Source organism: Polyodon spathula, chromosome 3, assembly GCF_017654505.1.
Source record: "Polyodon spathula isolate WHYD16114869_AA chromosome 3, ASM1765450v1, whole genome shotgun sequence".
Classification (NCBI taxonomy): domain Eukaryota; kingdom Metazoa; phylum Chordata; class Actinopteri; order Acipenseriformes; family Polyodontidae; genus Polyodon; species Polyodon spathula.
Window position 1 is genome coordinate 82541961 of NC_054536.1, and position 23438 is coordinate 82565398.

The 23438-nt window shown below is 36.2% G+C and overlaps 2 protein-coding genes across 4 annotated transcripts in view; one reads left to right on the plus strand and one right to left on the minus strand.

Annotated features, from left to right (window-relative positions):
* Nucleotides 1–6248, minus strand: part of impact (impact RWD domain protein) — an 87207-nt gene extending 80959 nt beyond the window's left edge. The window contains exons 1-3 of one of the 2 annotated variants that reach the window (XM_041246125.1): nucleotides 5961–6248; nucleotides 2803–2931; nucleotides 2268–2320 (exon numbers count right to left, since the gene is read on the minus strand). In XM_041246125.1, coding sequence (XP_041102059.1) covers nucleotides 2268–2320; nucleotides 2803–2931; nucleotides 5961–6011 — 233 coding nt within the window. In that variant the 5' untranslated portion in view covers nucleotides 6012–6248. The remainder of the gene's footprint in view (nucleotides 1–2267; nucleotides 2321–2802; nucleotides 2932–5960) is intronic. The other variant, XM_041246124.1, reaches the window with a different exon arrangement.
* A 5809-nt stretch (nucleotides 6249–12057) lies between these two features.
* osbpl1a (oxysterol binding protein-like 1A) overlaps nucleotides 12058–23438 on the plus strand; it is a 53976-nt gene continuing 42595 nt past the window's right edge. The window contains exons 1-14 of one of the 2 annotated variants that reach the window (XM_041246126.1): nucleotides 12058–12453; nucleotides 15416–15540; nucleotides 16313–16398; nucleotides 16497–16571; nucleotides 16831–16942; nucleotides 17304–17389; nucleotides 19594–19738; nucleotides 20023–20090; nucleotides 20568–20612; nucleotides 21099–21172; nucleotides 21261–21324; nucleotides 21772–21873; nucleotides 22307–22429; nucleotides 22852–22933. In XM_041246126.1, coding sequence (XP_041102060.1) covers nucleotides 12401–12453; nucleotides 15416–15540; nucleotides 16313–16398; nucleotides 16497–16571; nucleotides 16831–16942; nucleotides 17304–17389; nucleotides 19594–19738; nucleotides 20023–20090; nucleotides 20568–20612; nucleotides 21099–21172; nucleotides 21261–21324; nucleotides 21772–21873; nucleotides 22307–22429; nucleotides 22852–22933 — 1240 coding nt within the window. In that variant the 5' untranslated portion in view covers nucleotides 12058–12400. The remainder of the gene's footprint in view (nucleotides 12454–15415; nucleotides 15541–16312; nucleotides 16399–16496; nucleotides 16572–16830; nucleotides 16943–17303; nucleotides 17390–19593; nucleotides 19739–20022; nucleotides 20091–20567; nucleotides 20613–21098; nucleotides 21173–21260; nucleotides 21325–21771; nucleotides 21874–22306; nucleotides 22430–22851; nucleotides 22934–23438) is intronic. The other variant, XM_041246127.1, reaches the window with a different exon arrangement.

Genomic DNA, 23438 nt, shown 5'->3' on the forward strand with positions numbered 1-23438 from the left:
AGCAACCAGCTACATTCACCATGTGTTCCTTTCATTGTTCAGAGTATTAAGAATCAAGTGTGCCTATTCAATTGATTTAAATGGTGGAGCTAAATACTGCCATTCTTTAAAACATTAAAAAAGACCATCCCTTCTTTTCAATATCTTAGCAGATAGAAGCAAACTAAGGACAAGCACATTCACTGTTAGACGATGTATTTTATATCTGTGTGACAGAAATAGAATGATTCTTGGTGGTAAACCTCTGTTCCTTCCTGTAAGGTCGCTAAGTAAAGGGAACAGAGTACCCTGGACTGGATGGCCTGACAATTCATTCCCGGGGTTAAAAGAAAGTCGGTCACCTAGAAAGGGGATGGAGCTTCGGTACACTAACTGATCGACCCGGAAGGGAAACCTGAAACAGGTGTGGAGTAAAGACGTACAAATACAGTAGGTCTTCAGGTTTGAAATGGCAAATTAAAAAGTTTGTGAAATCCCTGCGCTATTAATTGAAAACTCGAAAATATACAAATAAAATATAATGTCCCAACAACTGTCAAAATATATACTGTACATAATCAGTGTTGTTCAGAGGTAGAGAGCTGGTCTAAAAATGTTCTACACTGTACTCAATTGAATTCAATTAAATTAAATTATGACCGTCCGCTTCCGCAAGATACTCTGATTTCCGCACTAATAAAGCACACGAATCCCCGCTTCCACAGAGATCAAATGATCAGATGATGTACTGTATTAAACTGCACGGATTATGGAAACACAAATTATTGAAACACAGATTAACTGGAGTGTACTGTAATAATATAATAACATATAATATAATAATACAATACTATTAGTGCTGGGAGGAACACAGGATTTTCATGTTTGAATATTCGCTCATAATTTAGATATTCGTTAGGATATTTGTTTGTTTTTCAAAAAGTAATAAAAGGCATCATAGGTAGCGCGTGAGTCTTTTGTTTAGGGAGGCTATTCCATACTTTTCCCCCTGCATTTATTGAACCCAATGATGTACAGTAAGCATTTTATATATATAAAATTAAGACTTGCATTATTTTATTTTTTTATAATGCTGTTACTAGTGAGTCTGAATACTAAGTTTCATTCATTGTGTTGAGTTTGAAAAATAGCCAGACTGATGGACGAAATATAATGGTGGTGCGTAACAGACAGTGTTCTATGAAAATATTTTGCCACAAGTTCTGTAAAATCAGATTCGGATCAAGCTGTTTGTTTAGATAACAGCAATTCGAACAAATGCAGAAATTGTTAAGAGGATGTTCCAGGCAAGGGAATGAGTGAAAATGATTCAGTTTTCGTCAGCTGCTTCCTGCAGCGGTATGGGGGCTCAGATCAGCGGGAAGGATAGACATTAAACCAGCAAAGCATTATCTCTTCGAATGACAATGAAATGCCAACGAAATCTAGAACTACAGTGTTGATTTTGATATGCCAGCTGCCCTAGCGGTCTGGCAGTTGCGCAGTAGGAAAAGGATAAATATGCTGCTTTGCGTGCTGGCGGACAATTTATTTGGGAGAGGCTTAGCCTCCCCAAGCCTCTTACACACTCCACATATGAAAGCCATTATATTGCTCTGAACGCTGGCAGTGACAGCACAGCAGCAGGGGGGTGTGGCTCACTCTGAAGCAGCACAATGCATTTTTGACTCAGGTGGCTTTCCATAGAGATCACTAAGGGTGCGCACACATAATCTTGTTTGTTTACTTTTTGCCGTTTAAAACTTTTTAATAAAGACTCAAGAGCTGCTGTGTTGACTCTGTGTTTTTTTATACAGTATATATTAATCTCACATATCACACAGAGCTCTTTTTCATTTGCCATTTTTTGACACTGTGTCGAAAATTCTGGTGAGGCGGTAAATAAGTGCAAGGTATTTTTGTGATTTGTAGTTTATATGAAAATCTGAGTTTTGTATCCGAATACATGTCAAAAACTATTTATTCGAATATTCTGATATTTGTCCCAACACTAAATAATATAATACACAGTTTCCATATGTTGTGTCTTGTTTGGAAGGTTTGCTCTACCTTATTTCCACAATACCAATAAACATTTAAGAACACTACAGTGCTGACTTTAGGTAGCAGTTATGCAAGACCAGCAAACTAGCAGATATCGCAATCCACCCATCCTGTACATTAGGATATGGGTCAAATAGTCTGCTGTCAAAGTATTAGAGATTGAGATCTCAATTTAAAAAAATAAATAAATAAAAAACTGATCATGTTTAAAAAAAATGACTTACTTCAGCTGATAGATAGGTGGAGCTGATGTTGGGTACTCTGATGGCAGAATGACCTGTCAAAGAAATAACATTTCAAATTATTACCACAATAATGCTTTTGAAAGCAGAGGACTTCAAAAGTGGTGCTTTCCCCAGACACAACGGTCAAAACCTGCCTATATGCAAGTGTAGATAAAATTACCTTTAAAATGAATTAACCTACCTTAATTTCCCTGATAGTAAAAATAATTTACAGCTCTCTGCTCTACCTACTGTACTTTGTTCATCAATCTGATGTTTAAGCAACTATCCTTTGTACTGGTCGTTCATTAGATTGCTTACTCCATAGCGAGTGAGTTGGAAAGATCAATTTCTGGCCACCCACATTTTTACTTGGCCTGACAGAATCCCAATTCAGTTTTATCTTGGACCTGTTTCAAAGTATTTTCAATTGGCATTAGTGTGGCTAATGCGCATCATGTACTTTATTATAATGGTCTTCCTGTGCAGAGGCGAATATATCCTTTTAATTCTTATTAATGATACTGAACAACACCTGCAAGCAAAGAGTCCATTTTGGTTGATCGAGGTCATCTGAGATTTGAATACAAAAGATTCTTGAAGCTTCATCAATGACACACCACTCATCTCCATATATAGACGAAAGTGCTTCAATCTCGTCAATCTAAACAAAAAGGGGAAAAAAACATAATCATATTATATATAGTAGACGGATAATGACGATATCAGAAATTTCCTCCGGAGGGGCCATATTTCATGGGTGACCAAATTTTGCGTGACATCACATTTAGATCAGCTTTACTGTTTCATTATACAGAAATTGAAGGTGATTTCCCCCCAGTCAAGGTCTGAGCATCCAGAAAGGTCACTGGGGTGGATATCAGTATATACAGTGCCTATAGAAAGTCTACACTCCTTTTAAAAATGTTCACCTTTTGTTGCCTTATAGCCTGGAATTAAAATGCATTAAAATAGTTTTATTTTATTTATCCACACATCCTACCCCATAACTTCCAAGTGAAAAAAATATTCTAGAAATGTATAGAAAATGTATTAAAAATAAGAACTGAAATAGCTTGGATGGATGTGTCCACCCCCCTTGTAACAGCAATCCGAAATTAGCTCAGGTGTAACCAATCACCTTCAAAATCACACACCAGGTTACGTGGCCTCCACCTGTGTTAAATTGTAGTGATTCACATGATTTCAGGATAAATTCAGCAGTTCCTGTTGGTTCCCTCTGCTTGGTAGTGCATTTCAAAGCAAAGACTCAACCATAAGCACCAAGGCACTTTCAAAAGAACTCAGGGACAGAGTTGTTGAAAGGCACAGATCAGGGGATGGGTATAAAAAAATATCAAAGGCCTTGAATATTCCTTGGAGCACTGTCAAGACGATTATTAAGAAGTGGAAGGTGTATGGCACCACCAAGACCCTGCCTAGATCAGGCCGTCCCTCCAAACTGGATGACCGAGCAAGAAGGAGACTGATCAGAGAAGCTACCAAGAGGCCAATGGCAACTTTGCAAGAGATACAGGCTTTTATGGCCAAGACTGGTCAAAGTGTGCATGTGACAACAATATCCCAAGCACTCCACAAATCTGGCCTGTATGGTAGGGTGGCAAGAAGGAAAGCATTACTCAAGAAAGCCCACCTTGAATCCTGTTTGAAGTACGCAAAAAATACTCAGGAGATTCTGTAGCCATGTGGCAAAAAGTTTTATGGTCTGACGAAACTAAAATGGAACTTTTTGGCCTAAATGCAAAGGGTTATGTTTGGCGCAAACCCAACACAGCGCATCACCCAAAGAACACCATCCCTACTGTGAAGCATGGTGGTGGCAGCATCATGTTATGGGGATGTTTCTCATCAGCAGGGACTGGGGCACTTGTCAGGATAGAAGGGAAAATGAATGGAGCAAAGCACACAGATGTCCTTGAAAAAAACCTGCTGCCCTCTGCAAGAAAGCTGAAACTGGGACAGAAGTTCACCTTTCAGCACGACAACAACACAAAGCACACAGAAAAAGCTACAATGGAGTGGCTAAGGAACAAAAAGGTAAATGTCCTTGAGTGGCCCAGTCAGAGCCCCGACCTAAATCCAATCGAAAATGTGTGGCATGACTTGAAGATTGCTGTCCATCAACGCTCCCCAAGAAACTTGACAGAGCTTGAACAGTTTTGTAAAGAATGGTCATATATTGCCAAATCTAGGTGTGCAAAGTTGGTAGAGACCTATTCCAACAGACTCACACTTGTAATTGCTGCCAAAGGTGATCCACCAAGTACTAACTCAAGGGGATGGAGACTTATTCAATTACGAGCTTTCCATTTTGTATTTTTAATATATAATTTTTTGTCAATAAAAACTTTTTTCCCCTTAACAGTGTGAAGTATGGTGTGTAGATAAGTGGGAAACAATCCTTATTTAAATGTGTGTGTGTATGTGTGTGTGTATATATTTATTAAGTAGCTTACCCATGATATTCTGCTTATTTGTTTGTTTAAAGTGGTACTGGTAAATTGGAGATTGGCCTAATTATTCCGGACTTTGGGGTCCAAATTGTGTTTCTTGAGCATAGGCTTACCAGAGCCACTTTAACTGCTCAGGGACGTATACCTGAGGAAAGTGAAACATTTATCATTTTTAAAAAGGTGGATATTAATAACACCAAGAACATATTTTAATAGTTTTGTAGGAATATGATCAAGAGAGCATGTGGTACCTCTCATATGCTGAACTAGCGCTGTGAATTATTTTAAAAGAATCAAAGAAAAAGCCTCCATAGTAGTCTTAACTGTTCTAATTGGTAATACTGTGCTAGCATTCTCTTCAACAGAAGGGGACTGTGTGATCTGATTTCCAATGTCCAGTAATTATTTTATTTTTTAAAGTTTTAAAAGTCATTGCAGCTAAGAAAGGAGCCAATGTCAAGGGAGCGAGTATTAAAGGGGGGGGGGCAATTCATTTGTCTTGGGTAGCAAAAATAAATCTAGGACTATTTGTATTTGTTTCAATGAAATTACAATAATATGATGATCTAGCCAATGCCAGAGCCTTCCTATAAATAACCTGATGGCCCTTCTATGCAATGTAATGAACATTAAATATTACAGTTTTTACTGCAATGTACAATCAGTTATAGTAGACTTTACTTCCTATTATTTCATGAAACATTTTTACAATGGAATGAATTTAAAGCATGAATTTAAAAATGGACACTTTTGTAAACGGTGTACATTCTCTGCTGAAAATTCTAGTTGGATGTTGGGACAGATACAGATACTGGGGTACCCCGTATATTACATAACAAAAGCAAATATGCACAACATTAATTGCAGTTGTTTAGGTGTTTAAACAACAGTTTGCCCTTACTGTAAAATGGACTATACAGCCACTGTTAAACCAGCTTTCAACTATTAATCACAAGTCTCTTGGTTCAGATTTTTTTTTCAAATATCTGTATGCACATTTATTTTTTTCTTTTCTCAACACTTCAAAATACTTTAAAAGATTTTTTTTTTTTTTTTTTTTTTTTTTTTTTTTTAACTATGCATCATATTTCCTTAATAGCCGCAAAGTAATACAACAGCACGTGATGTGTTGTATTTAGGCTCGATGTTTGTTTACAAAAAATCTGGGATATAAATACCGTAGCCTAGTATATGTGAAGTTTATATTTTCACAACCTACTTGCTTGTGGAGATTTTCTTCTTCTAAACCAGTATCAGGAGTGGTCGCCATTCATTCGATTGAATTAGTTTCCACAGTGTACAGCAATTTGAAATAAGCACTGACTCCAAACTCCACAATAAATGAATGCAGCACAGTACAGCAGGGAAACTGCTAGGCAAATTAGTTATGGAACTGCCAACTCGGTCCTTCAATAACCATTTTACAATGTAAGCGACTACAAAGTTCGCTCACTCATTTCATGAACATGCACTGGAGATGAAATGCTTCCGGAGCAGCACGCTTGACACTGGGAAAAAAAACAGATACATACACACACACACACACACACACACACACACACACACACGACAGGTAAAATAGTGGGTGCGTTCACAGAGATCATTCTGCGTAGATATGTGCAGAATCTGACCAATTTAGCCAATGGGTGCGTTCTCAGAGATCATTCTGCGCAGAATGGTCGCTGTGAACGCACCCAGTGCTTGTACTAATGCGCATGCACAATAGAATAGCAGCTTTACTTTAGTGTTCTTGGCCATCAGCTTTTCTTCTGGATGTTGCTCAACTAATTGTTGTAGTGTATGTTCAAATGTATTTTAAGTGTGTGTGTATCTATATCTATAGATATAGATATATAAAACAGAGCGAGTTACAGGGTACTAGGATTTATGTGACGTAGTATACTACGACACCGTTAGGTCGAGTTGTATAAACTGTCAAAGAAATCGAGATGGAATTATTTTCCTGAAGCCCATCTATTATTTTTTATAATACATGGATATTGGTATCTGTAATAAAAAACACGGTAAACGGGTGCTGCTTCAAATATTTTACAAATAAATTATAATAAAATCCGAGCGTGATTTCAGCGAGAAACTTTCCTCGACATCACTTTTTTGTTTTTAAAATTTAAGTCTCAAATGTACACGAATGATTGCTAATCACTGATTTGAAAGAGTTTACTCCAATTTTAATTCGTTTTTTAAAAAGTCTATGCAGAAAACGCAGTGCCTACAATTGGTACCGCGAAATGTTCCTGTCAGGACAACTGAAGAAGTCAGCACCTCGGTCACTTTTTTTTAAAGTAACAAACACGCTTATTCACTGCCAAACACGAACTACTTTAGACGTGTAATGGCTGCAGTATAGGATACTGACCTTAGTTTTATGGTTTCGGTGTTGGGAGAGGATTATTCATTGTTTTATTAACAATAATATGATAACCAACCTGAGTGTCCGGAACATTTGATAGCACCTTAAGGACAGCGCAGAAAACAATGAGAGCGCCATATTGTTTAGAACCGTATAGCAACAATATCCAAGGAAGTAAGAGTGTGACGAAACCACTAAAGAGCTGTATACAGAAATTACTTTTTTCGCCACTCTGTACAACCAAATAAAACTTGCAAAGTCACATTCAGTTGGCTTGCAACCCACACCCAGGGTCCCCCGGGGCAAAAAAAAAAGTCGACCCGCACCTGGCTACTGTCGACGCGACCTGCGCTGGTTTTCTTTTGAAAACTTTTGATTTAAATCCTGCGCTTTAAACTTTGAAGTCAGTTTTGCAAACGTTTCATTTCATATTATTATAATATTATATATTATTATTATGTATTATTATATTATTATTATTAATAGGTTGTTTTGTATAATTAGCGCTGTGAGCTGTGGACGATCAGTAGTATAAATCAATAAAAAAAAAACTGTATATCCAAACATTTTAATAAATCAATTTCCGGTATGTAACAACATTTATCAGTTTGATTACTTGATTTAGTTAAAGTTGAAACACACATCAAAGTACTCAATATTTTAACAGCTAATTTGTCACAAAAACATATTCATCATAGACATTAATTGCATTTTTAAATTAATGTTATCAAATACAAAAGTTAGTATGAAAACGTTTCTACAAAAGAAAAAACCCATTCCAGCGCTCAAACCACGATACAAATGCATTCAAACTCCTGTAGCTGCCTTTTTTTGTTTTTTATACTTTGCAAAACGTATTCTTTAGTAGCGGTAGCGGATTCAATATATTGTATTTATTATATACAATATATCGTATCGTAAATTGTATTTATTTGGCCATCCTCCTCATCATTGAAATCATCCTCATCCTTGTTGGAATCATCCTCATCCATTGGGGTCATCCTCGTCATCATTGGAATCATCCTCGTCATCACTGGCTCTGAATGCCATTAACAAAGTTACCTTGATCAATACTAAGCTCTGATGAATCTTTGGGCACGGCCAATATTGCACAAGCATTGCATAAAAAAGGTGTTATATCTTGTACATCTTTTATATTGTAGCGACCTGGGGCCTGTGGGGTGAGCACCATTGCCATAGAGACAGTGACAGCTGATTGGGGTAGAGAGTGGGGGGGTGGTCCCCACCGGGTTGTCATATAAAAGGGAGTACTTGGAAAGACAGGGTATGGTGTGTGTAATTCTGAGGTATAAGAGGGATAGTCTAATAGTGCCTGATTGCAGGACGTAGGGTGGTGGAGAGTAGAGTCAGAAAGGAGGGCAGGACAGAGTACGGGGAGATAGCTTAGAGGTAGGTTTGTTATTTTTGGCATGGTCTCAGCCCATATGGACCTCATGCTATTACAACAGCAATACACAGCTCTCAGAGCATTAACTGGGAAATAGTTGTCTGACCATTAAACCACTCTAAACATCTTTCACATTATACCATAGACCTATTGATATCATTTGGTTTTCTGCACACACAAAACACCTGTTGAGGCTTAGCATTGGCATTAGCAATTCCTGTACTTATCACTGAAGTAGTTTGTTCACAAGCAGCATCATTAGAGACATATTTTATTGTACACAGCTTTATTAGTATACATTGAATTTCTTTCTAGTTCAAAACTGTGTCATTCAACTTGCAGCCAAGATTTAAAAAAATGCTAATTCCTAATATTTTATAAGAAGGGGGTGGGGGTGGGAAGGGGGGTTCATTACATAGTTTATGAACGCCTATTCTGCAGGCTACGGGTGTGAGTACTGATGGAAACAACATGCTTTGTAATAACATTAGAGAAATTTAATTTCCTGAAATGTGGCGCATTGCACGTACCAGGCTACTGCTTGATAACATTTGTGTTGTTGCGTCACGTAAAATTTCATTCAAAGAAGAGCACAAGACATACTTTCATAAGTTAAATGGTTTTGTACCTTTAAATGTTTATTATGAATGAGTATATTTCACATACTGTATTTGTTGCTTAGTTCAAAACAACAATGACTTTTTAATTAAATCTCTTCTATCAAACAAGGCCTTTTTTCTTACAATTCATAATAAATGCTCTACTTTTAATGCTCAATAGCACTTAATAGTACTGAACATGCCACTATGCACCATACTCTAATCACAAGACAATTGCTTAACCTTCAACATCACACCCAGCTTGAGGTGGCAAAGCCCTCACAATGTGTGCGAATATGCAGGAAAAGAAGGGTGTGTGTATATAATTCATGACATAGCCTGTGAATGCCTGCTTGTGCCACCCTGCAATCTACTTTATTTTGAAGATAAATGTTCAAGCTTTAACATTATACCCTACTTGAGGTGACATAACCAGTCTATCGATATGATTTAACCCTTATAATATAAGCCAGTACTGAAATGGCAACTATTGATAAGGGAGTGGGGGTATATTTCATGGCGTAGCTTGTGACTGCCTACTTGTGCCACTCTACAAACTACTTTATTTTGACGATACAAGTTCAAGTTTTAAAATGATACCCTACTTGAGGCGGCACAATCAAAAGGCAAAAAAGAACACATATTTTTACTGGTTTCATTTAAATCTAGTATTTTTGTTTTACTAGATTTAAACATAAAAATGTCAGATCACAGATGTAGCTTTATACATAAATGTTTAACAAAAAAAGTTTTGAAATGTGTAGTTTCAGATATAATTTATAAACATTGAAACATGTGTCACAAATTAAACATTTAAAATCAATTTGACAGTTAAATCTGGGAAAATCTGGGTTTTGTCAAAACAAATATTTATTTTGCAATCTAAATCAGATTTAACAGGGGGTTGGTCAGATGGGCGGGTATCATTTGCATTTTAGCTTCAGATTTAGCTTGCAAAATAAATATTTATTTTGACAAAACACAGATTTATTTCCCCAGATTTTTTTTTTTTTAATTGCTAACCTCAAAGATTGATTTTTTTATTTTTCTGTCAACTAAATGTTAACTCACCAAGTGTAAAAGAAAAATCAAAGAAAATGATTTCTGTAATTGTTCTATTGAAATATATAAATTAAAGCAAAGATTCAGCTTAATAATAAAACCAAAATAACATGCTGTGGCAGGGATGAAGCCCTGACACTGTTAATAATATATAAATAATCTTTGTATATTGTATGTGAATGGTGTTTTGTTTTTTTACTGTCTTTAGCAGAGATGGGGTTAAAAGCATGTGTGTAATGTGACCAGAGTAAATTGTTTGATTGCTGATTAGCTCTGGCCACATACTATAAAAGTATTCAGATGCTGTACCTCTGGGCGATTGATATTTTACAGCATTCAGCATAATAAGGTTGCCAGTGTCTGAGGAAGAAAAGCAAGCCCACGCCACTGCATGTTGTTTTTGTTTTTCTTGGTGAAAAAAGTTAGATTTTGTATTCACCTGATCACTTTATATTTTGCAATTTTCTAATAAAATCAGTTTTGAAGTACTGTACACATTTTTAATTTTCCATTTACAGTACTTTAATATTGTTGTCTAAAGAAATTCATTTTATCATCATAATGTGTTGTTACACTGTGTAATCTTGTGCGTGGCTATATATTATATTTTAAAGTTTACAAAACACTGTAAGTCGCCTTGGATAAAAGGTGTCTGCCAAATTACTAAATAATAATAAGTTCCATTTCCTCTGTATCTTACTATTACATTTATATTAAAATTTACTATAATTTAAAATTTCTTTCTCTATTCCCATCTTTCTAAATCTTACTAAAATTATGTAAATGTTCTATCACTTTGCTCTATTTTTGTTGTTTTTTTAACTTTTTTTTATTAATCTGTGGAAGACATCATTTAATTTGTTAAACATTTGTTATATATAATATTATATATATATATATATCGATATATATTATATATGTGTGTGTGTGTGTGTGTGTGTGTGTGTGTGTGTGTGTAAAGTTATTCACTATTAACTTGTATAATTTTACATCAGGACAAATTCATTCGACTTGTAGATTTCAATGTTATGTTCTTTCATCAGAAAAAAAGTAAAGGGGATTAACGGTGTCAAGAAAAAGTTACAGAAAAAATCCTTAATGTTGTAATTGTTAGTTCATGCAAGATAAAACTACATTCATATCCTAGTTTTCTGTACCTTAAATGTTCTTATTAAAATCAAAGTAGCACTTTTTTTATTTATTATTTTATTTATTTTTTAAGGTACAGTTCTTAGAATATTTAGCCCCATAATTTCCAATGTAAAGTTACACAAACGTTGAGGCTGTTATATCCCACGTAAGACACCGGTACTGTACCATTGATCAAGGTACTTTGTCCAGATTGCTCCAGTAAAAACCTAACTGTATAAATGGGTACCAGAATGTGTATGTAAAAATAATTATACTCCCGATAAGTCGCTTTGGATAAAATGTCAGCCAAATAAATACATTATTATTATTATTATTATTATTATATATTATTATAACTTACTTTTTGACAAAATGCTACATTAGTAGTTATCATACAGAACCTTTTTATAGCTATGGTATTTATACTTCTTTACAAATTATTATTGGTATTCATGCCTCTTAAAAAAAACCGTCAATCATAGGGTAGAGTTGAAATAATCGGGTGTATTTATGTATGTATGTATGTATGCATGTACAGTATGTAGTTATTTATTTTCTTTCTTAATATGACAATATCAAAAAGCCTGCGGGGGAAAAAAAGCTTCTCCTAAGCTGTTCATTAGCTGCCTGACCTTCTTGAAAGTTTAAACAACAACTAAACACGTCTGTACTACCTCTGCTCCTTTTCTGTTGCCTTCTATCCATTACAAGGAATGAAGTTTCTTGCCTAGGCAATATGGCCGCCCGGTTTTCATACTGCTGCTTGGAGTTTCATGGGCGTGGTCGAACTAATCCTTCTATATGTATGAGTGCAACGCTTTGAAAAAGTTCCAACAACAGTCAAGCTGTCATTTATGTCGTTGCAGCAGGGTATGTAAACAGGAAGAGTCAAGAAGGAGGCTTATTTTTAATGCAGTCACATGCTGGCCCATGGTAGTGGAAATTCTCTTTCTGTGTAAACAGAGAGCTGTGAACTCAGTCAGTAGCTCTCGCATTCAAAAACGACACACTACCACTGCTTACTTAGTGTCAAACTGAGGAGTTTGCCAATACGTTTTTATTTACAAAATGAGAGCTGCAAGATTGTTATGAAATTGACAACAACGTTTTTGTTAGGAGCAACGACATCTATGGATTCGCGGTACGTCTTTATTTAAATGCGTTGTTGTATTGATGTTGAAGCTTGAATAGTTTAAACATATTATGTATTAGAAAATAGTATGCACCGATATGTCTTTTATGTTATAATGCACGACCAACAGTAATTGGACAAGAGAAACGAGCTAATTAATTTATATTGGTTGTTTTGGTATTTGCGGCTGGGGGAGGGCAACAGGGTGAACAGACGTTGTTTCTATGCATTTTTTTTTAATGTTACACAATTGTATATGACTGCATTATTACTCACCAGACTGTATAAATGACTAAATAACTGGAATACGTTACAGGTACATGTTGGGACTGGTGGTTGGATGAGTGATTCCAGGGCCACATAAGTATCTTTTTGTACTGCCTTAAGTTCATTGGGAACTTTGGGTCAGAACATTCCATATGGGCTGTCTCATAGGTGCTGGAATTAACAAAAATAAACTATTACCGTTTGCTTAGCAGACATGTACCCTGAAAAACCCTTTGATATGTAGATTAGTGGAAGTGGCTGCTGCATTGGCTAACTTGCTGTGGCTGACCTTTAACAGTAAATGGGCATGTTACCAGGACACTGCAGAGGGTCACTGGCATTCTCCAGGGGCCTTGTGTGTTCATTGGGCATTATTATGATGACCACTGTGCTAGATTATTAAAAGGGTCCAGTACCTGACTTGTGTAAATTGCACTACTGGGTAAAACCAGATTGTGAATGTTTTAAATACCTGGTCCTTAGCTAAGCATTCTACCTAGCTAGAAGTTTTTACAGTAGTACAAACTGGGTTGACCTCTTGGGATTATTCTGAAACATGTTTATATTCCATAAAAAAACAACACCCATGACTTGTCTTTTTCACTACTTTTGTCCCTTGACAGACTTTTGAAAGTGTGATTCTTCATAAAGTTTAGATATTTAAAACATTTTAAGCCTGAAAAAAAATTGTTGCCAGAACTGTTTAAATAAAGTACATGTAATTTTTCTTTTAATTTAACATCCTGACACATTTTTACACTTATAACTTTAAAGTCTGTTTGAAAGCTCTTTTCAAAAGGTCTGCTCTAGTGCACTGGATTTTGAGATCTGTTCTCTAAATCGCTACAGGAAGAGCTATTAAAATAAAATAAAAAAAAAACAAAAACATAACAATAAGTACTCAGGCTTTTCTGTTTCATAGTGCACATGGATCGTTATTGCTGTTTTACAATGTGGGCAATAATCCGTGCACTAGAGTGGACATTTTTAAAAGAGCTTGTTTGTTTGTTACTCTCGCCATGTTGGCAGTCATTGTTGATATTGATAGATGCATCACAAAAAAACAGCCGACACTGTATGTTGTTGAAACAAAAGTTAGTTGCACTTTAAAATAATTGTTGTAAATTCCTATGAATTCCAAAGGAATATCTGTTATTCCTATGGCGTTCCACTACGATTTTATTATATATCTGTGGCAATTTTGTCTGTTATTTGCAGAACTACACAGTTCATTAGATAACAAGAAAACATTATTCAGATGCTATTCATATGCATTCCAATTCAATTCTATTGCATTAGCATTACCCAAAAGTTTATAGGCTTTCAAAAATTTCAGTTGTGTGTAAAATCTGGCAACCCTTGTGGCCAACAGGAATAGGTTACTGTAAAATATATAACCCTAGGCTTGCTTTTCTCCTTCTCTCTCTTGTAATATGTTTTTATCTTAGGGTTTTTTTTTTGTTAAAGAAATGTATAACCACCAAAATACATAATTACATACATTCTATAAGGTATTATACATACATTCTCTAAGCTATTAAAGAGAATTGGCCTACATTCATTGAAGTATGTACACAGTGTCCTTGTTTATTGTTAATTGACAGGGTGTGCAATGTGTCCACACTGTTTGGTTTCCTGGAGTTTACTAACAGACATTTAGCCATAGAGTCACAAGACTTCCTCCGTCATGTGCAAGAATAAGGTTAGAAGAAAAAAAAAAAACAACTAGTTGTGTTTATTCCAGCTGTTAATGACAAATGGGAGTTCAATTAAACCATTTACTGTAATGTGGCAGGAGGATTTGAGTAAATATTTGTGTGTTGCTTCTAACTTCCATCTATTGAAACAGCATTGTTTGCTTCTCTAATTTCAAAACAGTGTCATGTTGGAGACCTTTAAACCCTAGGACAATGGCATGTTTATGTAGAGAACTACAGTGCGTTAACTATTATAATTTGTATGCTGTACATCATTTAATTAATTAAATACGCAATAATTAAAAGATGCAACAGTTACATTTTTTTCTTATACTTGAGAAACCTGTATTTCCTCAACTGAAGAATACAAAAACAAGCAACCATAAAAACCCAAAGATCTAAAACACAAGAAAAAGGTGACCAGCTATTAAGCTATTATTAACAAGGGTGAGAAACCTTAGTTGGCGCTCATTTAAGGACTTTATAGTGTGTTTACTCATTTACTGTGCCTCAAAAACCACAAGATGGCAGTCAAGGGCAAATACTTGGAGAGAATGAATAAAATATTGGAGAGGACAAAAGCCAACAGAAGCTGAATTGGAAATCCATAAGGATAATTTGTGAGCTTTATTGTTCCTTACCTGATTCAGAACAGACACATGCTGTATCAAAAGGTTGGCGATTCATGTTTTCACAAACTAAGAAACATGTTATTGATAATATGTATGTAGACAATATCATCACCACTCAAAGATATATTAACACTTTCTACCATAGAGTATTGAACTTGACATTCTAGACCAGAATGTTCCATAACTTAAGACTTTGCAAGACATGTCTGCATTGTTTATTTCTGGTTTTATAACTTTAGTTGTTAATTTTTCCATTTTGAAAAAGTGCCGATATGAGGCGAAGTGCTTTGAGAACCCAGTGTCTACAAGTAAGATGAGGGGCCGTTATAAACAGTCGATAGCCAGTAATACCAGTGAATCTGATGTCTGTCACAGGAGGATAGATTTGGACCCTGAGGAGCAGTTTCTTCGCGATGCCCGGAATGGTAACATTGAGGAAGTTCAGAAGCTGCTGGATTCCAGGAGACAAGGAAAGACAAACATTGATATAAACTGTAAAGGTAACCCATCCTTCAACTAATGATAACAAGATAGAAAGCAAGGTGTCCTTGTGTGGTGTGCAGGGTGAGTCATACAGTCAGGGGTGTGGCTTTGCATCCTAGCTGGACAACGCTGCTGATCTACACTGGGGAATCCACAGGCAGCATTGCATTGACTCTGACACTCCTGCAGGCACAAACAGTAAGAGCAGCTGTAGACACTCCTATTAAACCTTGATCACTACAGAATGTTAGATCTATACATTGAATAGCAATGCAATGTCCACATGAGAGGAACTTGCATACATTTGCAAACCTGCACCTACTACTGATGTTTGTGAACCATTTAAGCTGGAAACTTCTCTTGCTGTGTCAATTATACAGAACAAATGCTTTGACTTCCCATAGAGTCGTTATAGTTGGTACAAAGTTGAATTCTGTGATTCTCTCTCAGTTCCATTACAGTTGGTGCCCAATGAACAGTAACCAGTGATGTCATGTAAAAATGAACCATTAGGCAGCATACAGATCTCTTTACTTATTTCCGTATTTACAAACCATTCAATCTGATATGACAAACCCCTCCACTTATGCTAATTGGGAATGCTTTGTTTCTTCTTCTATTATCTATTAGCCTATTATCTTGACTTTTAAATAAGGATATTAATGTTAGTAATACTGTGTGTGTGGTGGAAGGGGGGCTGTGTTGATTACTGGTGTGTAACTTGTATGTTACAATGCTGCGTGCAACAGTGAGGTTCCATGTCAATTGCAATTTCATTATCTGTGTCAGGGAAAAGCAAGTCTAATTTGGGATGGACTCCTCTTCATCTTGCCTGCTACTTTGGACACAAACATGTGGTGGAGGAACTGTTAAAGGTAAGGGTCTCTATTTAAACACCTCCGCTTTGAACTTAATACTAAAATTAAGAGTATTCTTCGCTAACATGTATCCAACGTACCTGTTATATTGTCAGGCTGGTGCAGAAGTAAATGTGCTTAATGACCTGGGGGATACGCCCCTGCATCGTGCAGCATATACTGGGAGACAGGTAAAAAGAAACCCTTATCAAACAAATACAACCTGGTGGTTTAGAAATATTTGGTGTCTATTTAAATTCTATTTAACAAAATTCTGTTACAAAACGTTAAGTACTAATTTACTGGGTCAGTATATATGGGTGTTTAATCTGATAAATGTAGTATTAACATCTCAAATGGTTTATTTGTTAACGTGTTCTCAAACTTTATTTTGTGACATCCATCTCCAAATTCCCCCCCCCCCCCCTCAATTTTTGTTTTGTTATGCAGGAGCTGGTTATGCTGCTGTTGCAGTACCATGCATTTGCTACTATTAAAAATGGCACAGCACAGACACCAAAAGAAGTTACTCAGGACAAAGAAATACAAATAATGTTAGAAGGTAAGTATTAGATGATAAAAAGGAACAGTAATAATCAGAAGTTATTGTTTGTACAATAATGGCTTAAAACACAAAAAATAAAACTCTATGGCGTAAAAATCAAGATGCAGATTACTGTACATTGCCTCATGTTATATTTAAAAGCGTTATACTTTATTTAAAATAGCATAACCTACATTGTAACATTTAGATCATACTTTGTACTAACAGTATGCAAGTAAAACTTTGAATGTGAACAAGATATTGTAGAATACTATGATATTTTGTCACTGAATGTTGTAACTAGTTCTTAGTGAAATGAACATTGAATTAATGCAGGTTCATTGTTTGTGTTGCATTAATATCTATCTAATGGTTTCAGCTGCAGAAAGGACTGAAGAGAGGAAGCTTGAGGAGATGCTCTTAGCAGCAGTGAGGGAAGGGCAGACCGGTGCACTCACTGAACTGGTAAGAGATTTCTTATTTGTTCATCTGAAAGTATTTGAATCCCAGTGCTGTATGCAGAACTTGATTGGTGGTCTGTATCGTTGGGCCTTGGGACACCACACTATTTGGCCATTTTAAAATAAATAAAAGTGAAGACTTCTGTTTATTTTCAGTTAACCCATTTTTTTTATTTCTAAGTTCAGATTGGACAATTATTTTGCCTAATTTATTTCTCCAAAAGGTGTGAAAATGGTTTTCAATATACAATATATATTACAGTGGGTTGCGAAAGTATTGACCCCCCTTGGAATTTTTCCTATTTTGTTGCCTTACAACCTGGAATTAAAATTGATTTTTATTTGGATTTCATGTAATGGACATACACAAAATAGTCCAAATTGGTGAAGTGAAATGAAAAAAATAACTTGTTTCAAAAAATTCTAAAAAATAAATAACGGAAAAGTGGTGCGTGCATATGTATTCACCCCCTTTGCTATTAAGCCTCTAAATAAGATGTGGTGCAACCAATTACCTTCAGAAGTCACATAATTAGTTAAATAAAGTCCACCTGTGTGCAATCTAAGTGTCACATGATCTGTCACATGATCTCAGTATTTATACACCTGTTCTGAAAGGCCCCAGAGTCTGCAACACCACTACGCAAGGGGCACCACCAAGCAAGTGGCACCATGAAGACCAAGGAGCTCTCCAAACAGGTCAGGGACAAAGTTGTGGAGAAGTACAGATCAGGGTTGGGTTATAAAAAAATATCCGAAACTTTGAACATCCCACGGAGCACCATTAAAGCCATTATTAAAAAATGGAAAGAATATGGCACCACAACAAACCTGGCAAGAGAGGGCCGCCCGCCAAAACTCACGGACCAGGCAAGGAGGGCATTAATCAGAAAGGCAACAAAGAGACCAAAGATAACCCTGAAGGAGCTGCAAAGCTTCACAGCGGAGATTGGAGTATCTGTCCATAGGACCACTTTAAGCCGTACACTCCACAGAGCTGGGCTTTACGGAAGAGTGGCCAGAAAAAAGCCATTGCTTAAAGAAAAAAATAAGCAAACACGTTTGGTGTTCGCCAAAAGGCATGTGGGAGACTCCCCAAACATATGGAAGAAGGTACTCTGGTCAGATGAGACTAAAATTGAGCTTTTTGGCCATCAAGGAAAACGCTATGTCTGGTGCAAACCCAACACCTCTCATCACCCCGAGAACACCATCCCCACAGTGAAGCATGGTGGTGACAGCATCATGCTGTGGGGATGTGTTTCATTGACAGGGACTGAGAAACTGGTCAGAATTGAAGGAATGATGGATGGCAATAAATACAGGGAAATTCTTGAGGGAAACCTGTTTGTCTTCCATAGATTTGAGACTGGGATGGAGGTTCACTTTCCAGCAGGACAATGACCCTAAGCATACTGCTAAAGCAACACTCGAGTGGTTTAAGGGGAAACATTTAAATGTCTTGGAATGGCCTAGTCAAAGCCCAGACCTCAATCCAATTGAGAATCTGTGGTATGACTTAAAGATTGCTGTACACTGGCGGAACCCATCCAATTTGAAGGAGATGGAGTTTTTTTGCACTGAAGAATGTGCAAAAATCCCAGTGGCTAGATGTGCCAAGCTTATAGATACATACCCCAAAAGACTTGCAGCTGTAATTGCTGCAAAAGGTGGCTCTACAAAGTATTGACTTTGGGGGGGGTGAATACTTATGCACGCTCAAGTTTTCTGTTTTTTTGTCTTATTTCTTGTTTGTTTCATAACTAAAAATATTTTGCATCTTCAAAGTGGTAGGCATGTTGTGTAAATCAAATGATACAAACCCCCAAAAAATCAATTTTAATTCCAGGTTGTAAGGCAACAAAATAGGAAAAATGCCAAGGGGGGGGTCAATACTTTCGCAAGCCACTGTATATGTACATTGATGACTAGTATAAACAGAATAGGTGGTGGTTCTGCTTAGATAATGCAAAATATCAATTTGAGAAGAAAATAAGCAACTTAATGTATTTAGTTATGTTTATTCTCTTTCATCTAAAATTTTTGCCATATCACATTTGCTCATGTACTAACGTACTAGAGACCTTAGTGAAGCTTGGTTGAGCATTAAAATAATAAACTGGAACCTGTATTCAGGTATCAGCACCAATTACCTTAAACAGACAACAGACTGCATTATCATAGCATCTGTTGTACCTATTTTTCCAGCTCAACAGGTCAAAGCCTCCCAATATCAACTGTGTAGACCTGCTTGGCAACACCCCGTTGCACTGCGCAGCGTACCGAGGCCAAAAGCAGTGCGCGCTGAAACTTCTCAGGAGTGGGGCAGACCCCAGCATCAAGAACAAAAACAGTGAGTAACGGCTAGAGGATTTCTTTCTTTAACATTTCAGTCAACATATTTATATTGGTTCTAGCACTTAACGAGCAACTAAATAGCACCCACTTGTTTTTTAACACAAGTACAAAACATTATTAATCAGTTATATACTGCTATAGTGTTGCACACATTAAACAGCTAACAGTTTGGCAAATACACATTTTAACTTTTCTTTTATGTCTGATCACTGATGCTGATGTGTTTTGGCTTTTCTAAGTACGTGGAATAGATTGTCTTTCAATTTTTTTCATGGACAGATCAGACTGCTCTTGACCTTGCAAAGGGAGCTGAGATGAAAGAAATACTCGAGGGCAGTCCTCTGAAGGTCAGTGCAGATACTCATTTTAAACAAATATCAAGTTTCATTCATAGGATATCATAATGTTGCTTATACATTTGCAGAGTGTTCACAGTCAAGTCATTTCCATGTCAAAATTGGCACATTTTAAGTCAGCACATGTCAAACCTGAAAATGTTAAGTGCTCAGTTTTGAAGTGGGTTAACTACTACATTGTTACCACTATTCTGATTAAACTGTAATTTTGTATTTGTTTTTTTATGTAATGCTTGTTTTGTTTACTGTATCTTCTGAACATGCAGTGCACTTCGAGTGACTGTAAACCTACTGAAAATGGCATGGGTTAGTATTTTAATTTGTTCAGTCTTTTTCTGCCAACTGAAAAACAAACAAAAAAAAAAACACAATCAAAATCCATGGAAACAAGTGAGCATAAATAGGCTAAAATGTAGTGCATATTTTTTAGCCGTTAACAATTTTTTTTTTTTTATTTTTATTTTAAAGGGTGTGAACCGAACCTTGCAGAAATTTCAAGGACCTGTTTGGAAGGTAATTGGTGGTGTTTTTTTTTTTCAAATATGCCATGTTCAGATGAAAACCTGGATTCATATTCGGTACATAACTGTATTCTTTGATTTTCTAGGTTAAGTTTGATCATGGATATCGTGCAAGAAATAATGTCAGATTATCATTTGAAGTAGAGATTTCACATTTGCAGGCGTATATTAACCCTGCACCTTAATGTGTTGGTGACCGTAACATGACCTTTGAGCATATTGCTACCATATTGAGGTCTTAGGACTTTTAAGTTTCTTGGGTGTAGAGACATTGAAAATGCTGCACTCTGATGAATCCTTCCTCCTTCATGAATGCAGTAAAACATACAGATGTCGGCTAGTGGCCCGTTTTATCACTCATGTTGGCATCGCTCATGCTGGAATTTTTTTTTTTTTGAATTAGTGAATTATTAATCCCCAAGTAGCGGCATATTGACTGTAACCACCCTTTTATGTAATCCGTCTCATTCTGCCCTAGAGTTCCCGCTTCTTTGGTTGGCGGCTTTATTGGGTGGTTCTCCAAGATGGAGTTTTGTCCTGGTATCCAAAACAGTAAGTTTATTCTTTTAAAAAAAAAATTCACATCTTAAACTATCCGTGTTTTGGTCTTTTCTCCTTCTCTACATCATTCCCTTTTCAGGTCAGATGCTGCAGCTAATAAACACCGGCAGGGATGCAAGCACCTCACACAAGCTGTCTGCACGGTAGGGTGTGCCCTGGAAATCAATTCTGAGCTTTACACTTCAGAGGCCCTTGGGCAAGTTTAGGAGTAACCTTTGTTAAAGCAAACAAAAAAAAAAATCTCCATAAGTTTATTAACCCCTTCCAAAAGCAAAATGTGTTCCCACATAGTTTTTAATATAGGCAAGAACTCAAGAACCACTTTGCTATGAAGTGTTGAAACTTGGTTAAGGACTTTTGTATAGTGTAACATTATTGCGAACATCAGATATGTGGATAAAGTGAGAGACTGTGTCCTTGCTACTTTTTTTTTTCCTTTGCTCCTTAGTAAAGTAAACAATATTCTTCTGTCTCCATCAGTACAGTTACAGTCTACACTGGCTATTTCTGCTAATTTTTTTATGTATACATTTTTTTTAAATCTTTTTTTAATGTGGTTACATTCATTGCTTCTTTTTTTTTTCACCAAGGTGAAATCCAGAGACGACTCCCTTTTCTCTGTTAAGTGCTTCGATGATAGCGTCCACAACTTTAAAGTGCATCCAAAAAATGCACCAGAGCTTACAAGAAACGTAAGATCAATCCATTTATATTTATTTGCCTCCTTACTTTTAGAAAGTACCATTGGGGTGGGTCATCTGTAATTTCTGTCCCCTCTGCAACTGTGATTAGTAAATGGAAAATCAGAAACTTTCTTTTTACTTAACCCTAGAATACTCATTGGTGTATGGGTGAGAACAAGCACAATAGTGGTTTACTCATTGTTGAAATACTGTTTTGTGTAATCTGTTCTATTATTGCAATATCTAAAAATAAATAAATAAATCATGTTGAGTAGCATTGCCATACAGTAAATCTCTGTGTTTCGTTATAGCTTTTATTTTAAAACAAATGAATTATGCTAGATAGATATGTTTGACAATGTTCTTTCCTTGATAATGAGGAGGGTCAGTTGAAGCATGATTTGCAAGATTGACTGACCTGATTTAGTTTTCTTCTTTTAAGAAATGGCTGGAAGCAATAGAGGAGCATTCTGCCTACAGCACCCACTACTGCTCCCAGGACCAGGTGAGCGAGGAGGAAGAGGAAGATGAGGTATCTGTGGGGCAGCTGAGTGATTCATTACAGGTAAGAATGAGTGTTGCCTAATTTACATTTCCCTTGCTGACATACAGCAACTTTTATTCAGTACATTTTCAAATCTTTCAGTGAAAATGTACCAAACTATCTTTTCATCACCTGTTCCATTTCTCCAGTGAAGTGTGTGTGTGTGTGTATGTTTAAAAAATAAATAAATAAATGAAAGTATTGGAGGTATACTTTTTGACAGCAAGGGGAGAAATGTTTTAAAATCTGAACAAATGATGTTTTGTGGCTGATGATTCCTTTGATTTATAAGCAGATTGTGTATTTTGTCTCTCTATTGTCTTATTACTCATCTTATTAAATGTTTGATGAAATTATTAAAATCACAAATACATACCGTAACAAATGCAATAAATAAACCTCCTGTAGTTTTTTATGGTTAATACTTTCCCCCCCCCCCACAGAAAGCACAAGCATGCCAGCAAAAGTTGAAGAAGGAAGTATCTAGTTTTCTTTCAATGGTAAAAGAAAACAAGGTTACAAAAGGTAAGATTTGGGGTGATTGAGAAGTTTATAGTGGTCCATCCTGTACATATGACCATAAAAAAAATTTTAAAAGGTTTGTGCTCCACTGCAGAAATCCTTTGGTTATTGCATGTAATAAAGCATGGCAAAGCATAGATAAGCATTGCAAAGAATAACAAAGTGTGGTAAAGCATATCAATAAACATGGCAAACACTGTATAACCATGAGAAAAGCATGGTAAAACTGCAAAACTACTGTGGTAAACTTTTATAAACATACACTCTGTATATACTACGATCCACCAAGCATGTCTGGCAGGTTTCTGTGCCTATGTTATTGTTTTCATACCCAACACATAAGGAATGCACACAGGTAAAGCTGCATGCACATATAACTAGGGACGTTTATGGATCTTGTTAAGGTGGAGCACGTGAATCAGCCTAAATCATGATCAGGTACAAACCCAAACTAGCATGGGTATGTTTTAACAGGACACTTCTTGTCTTTGTCAATTCTTTACTAACA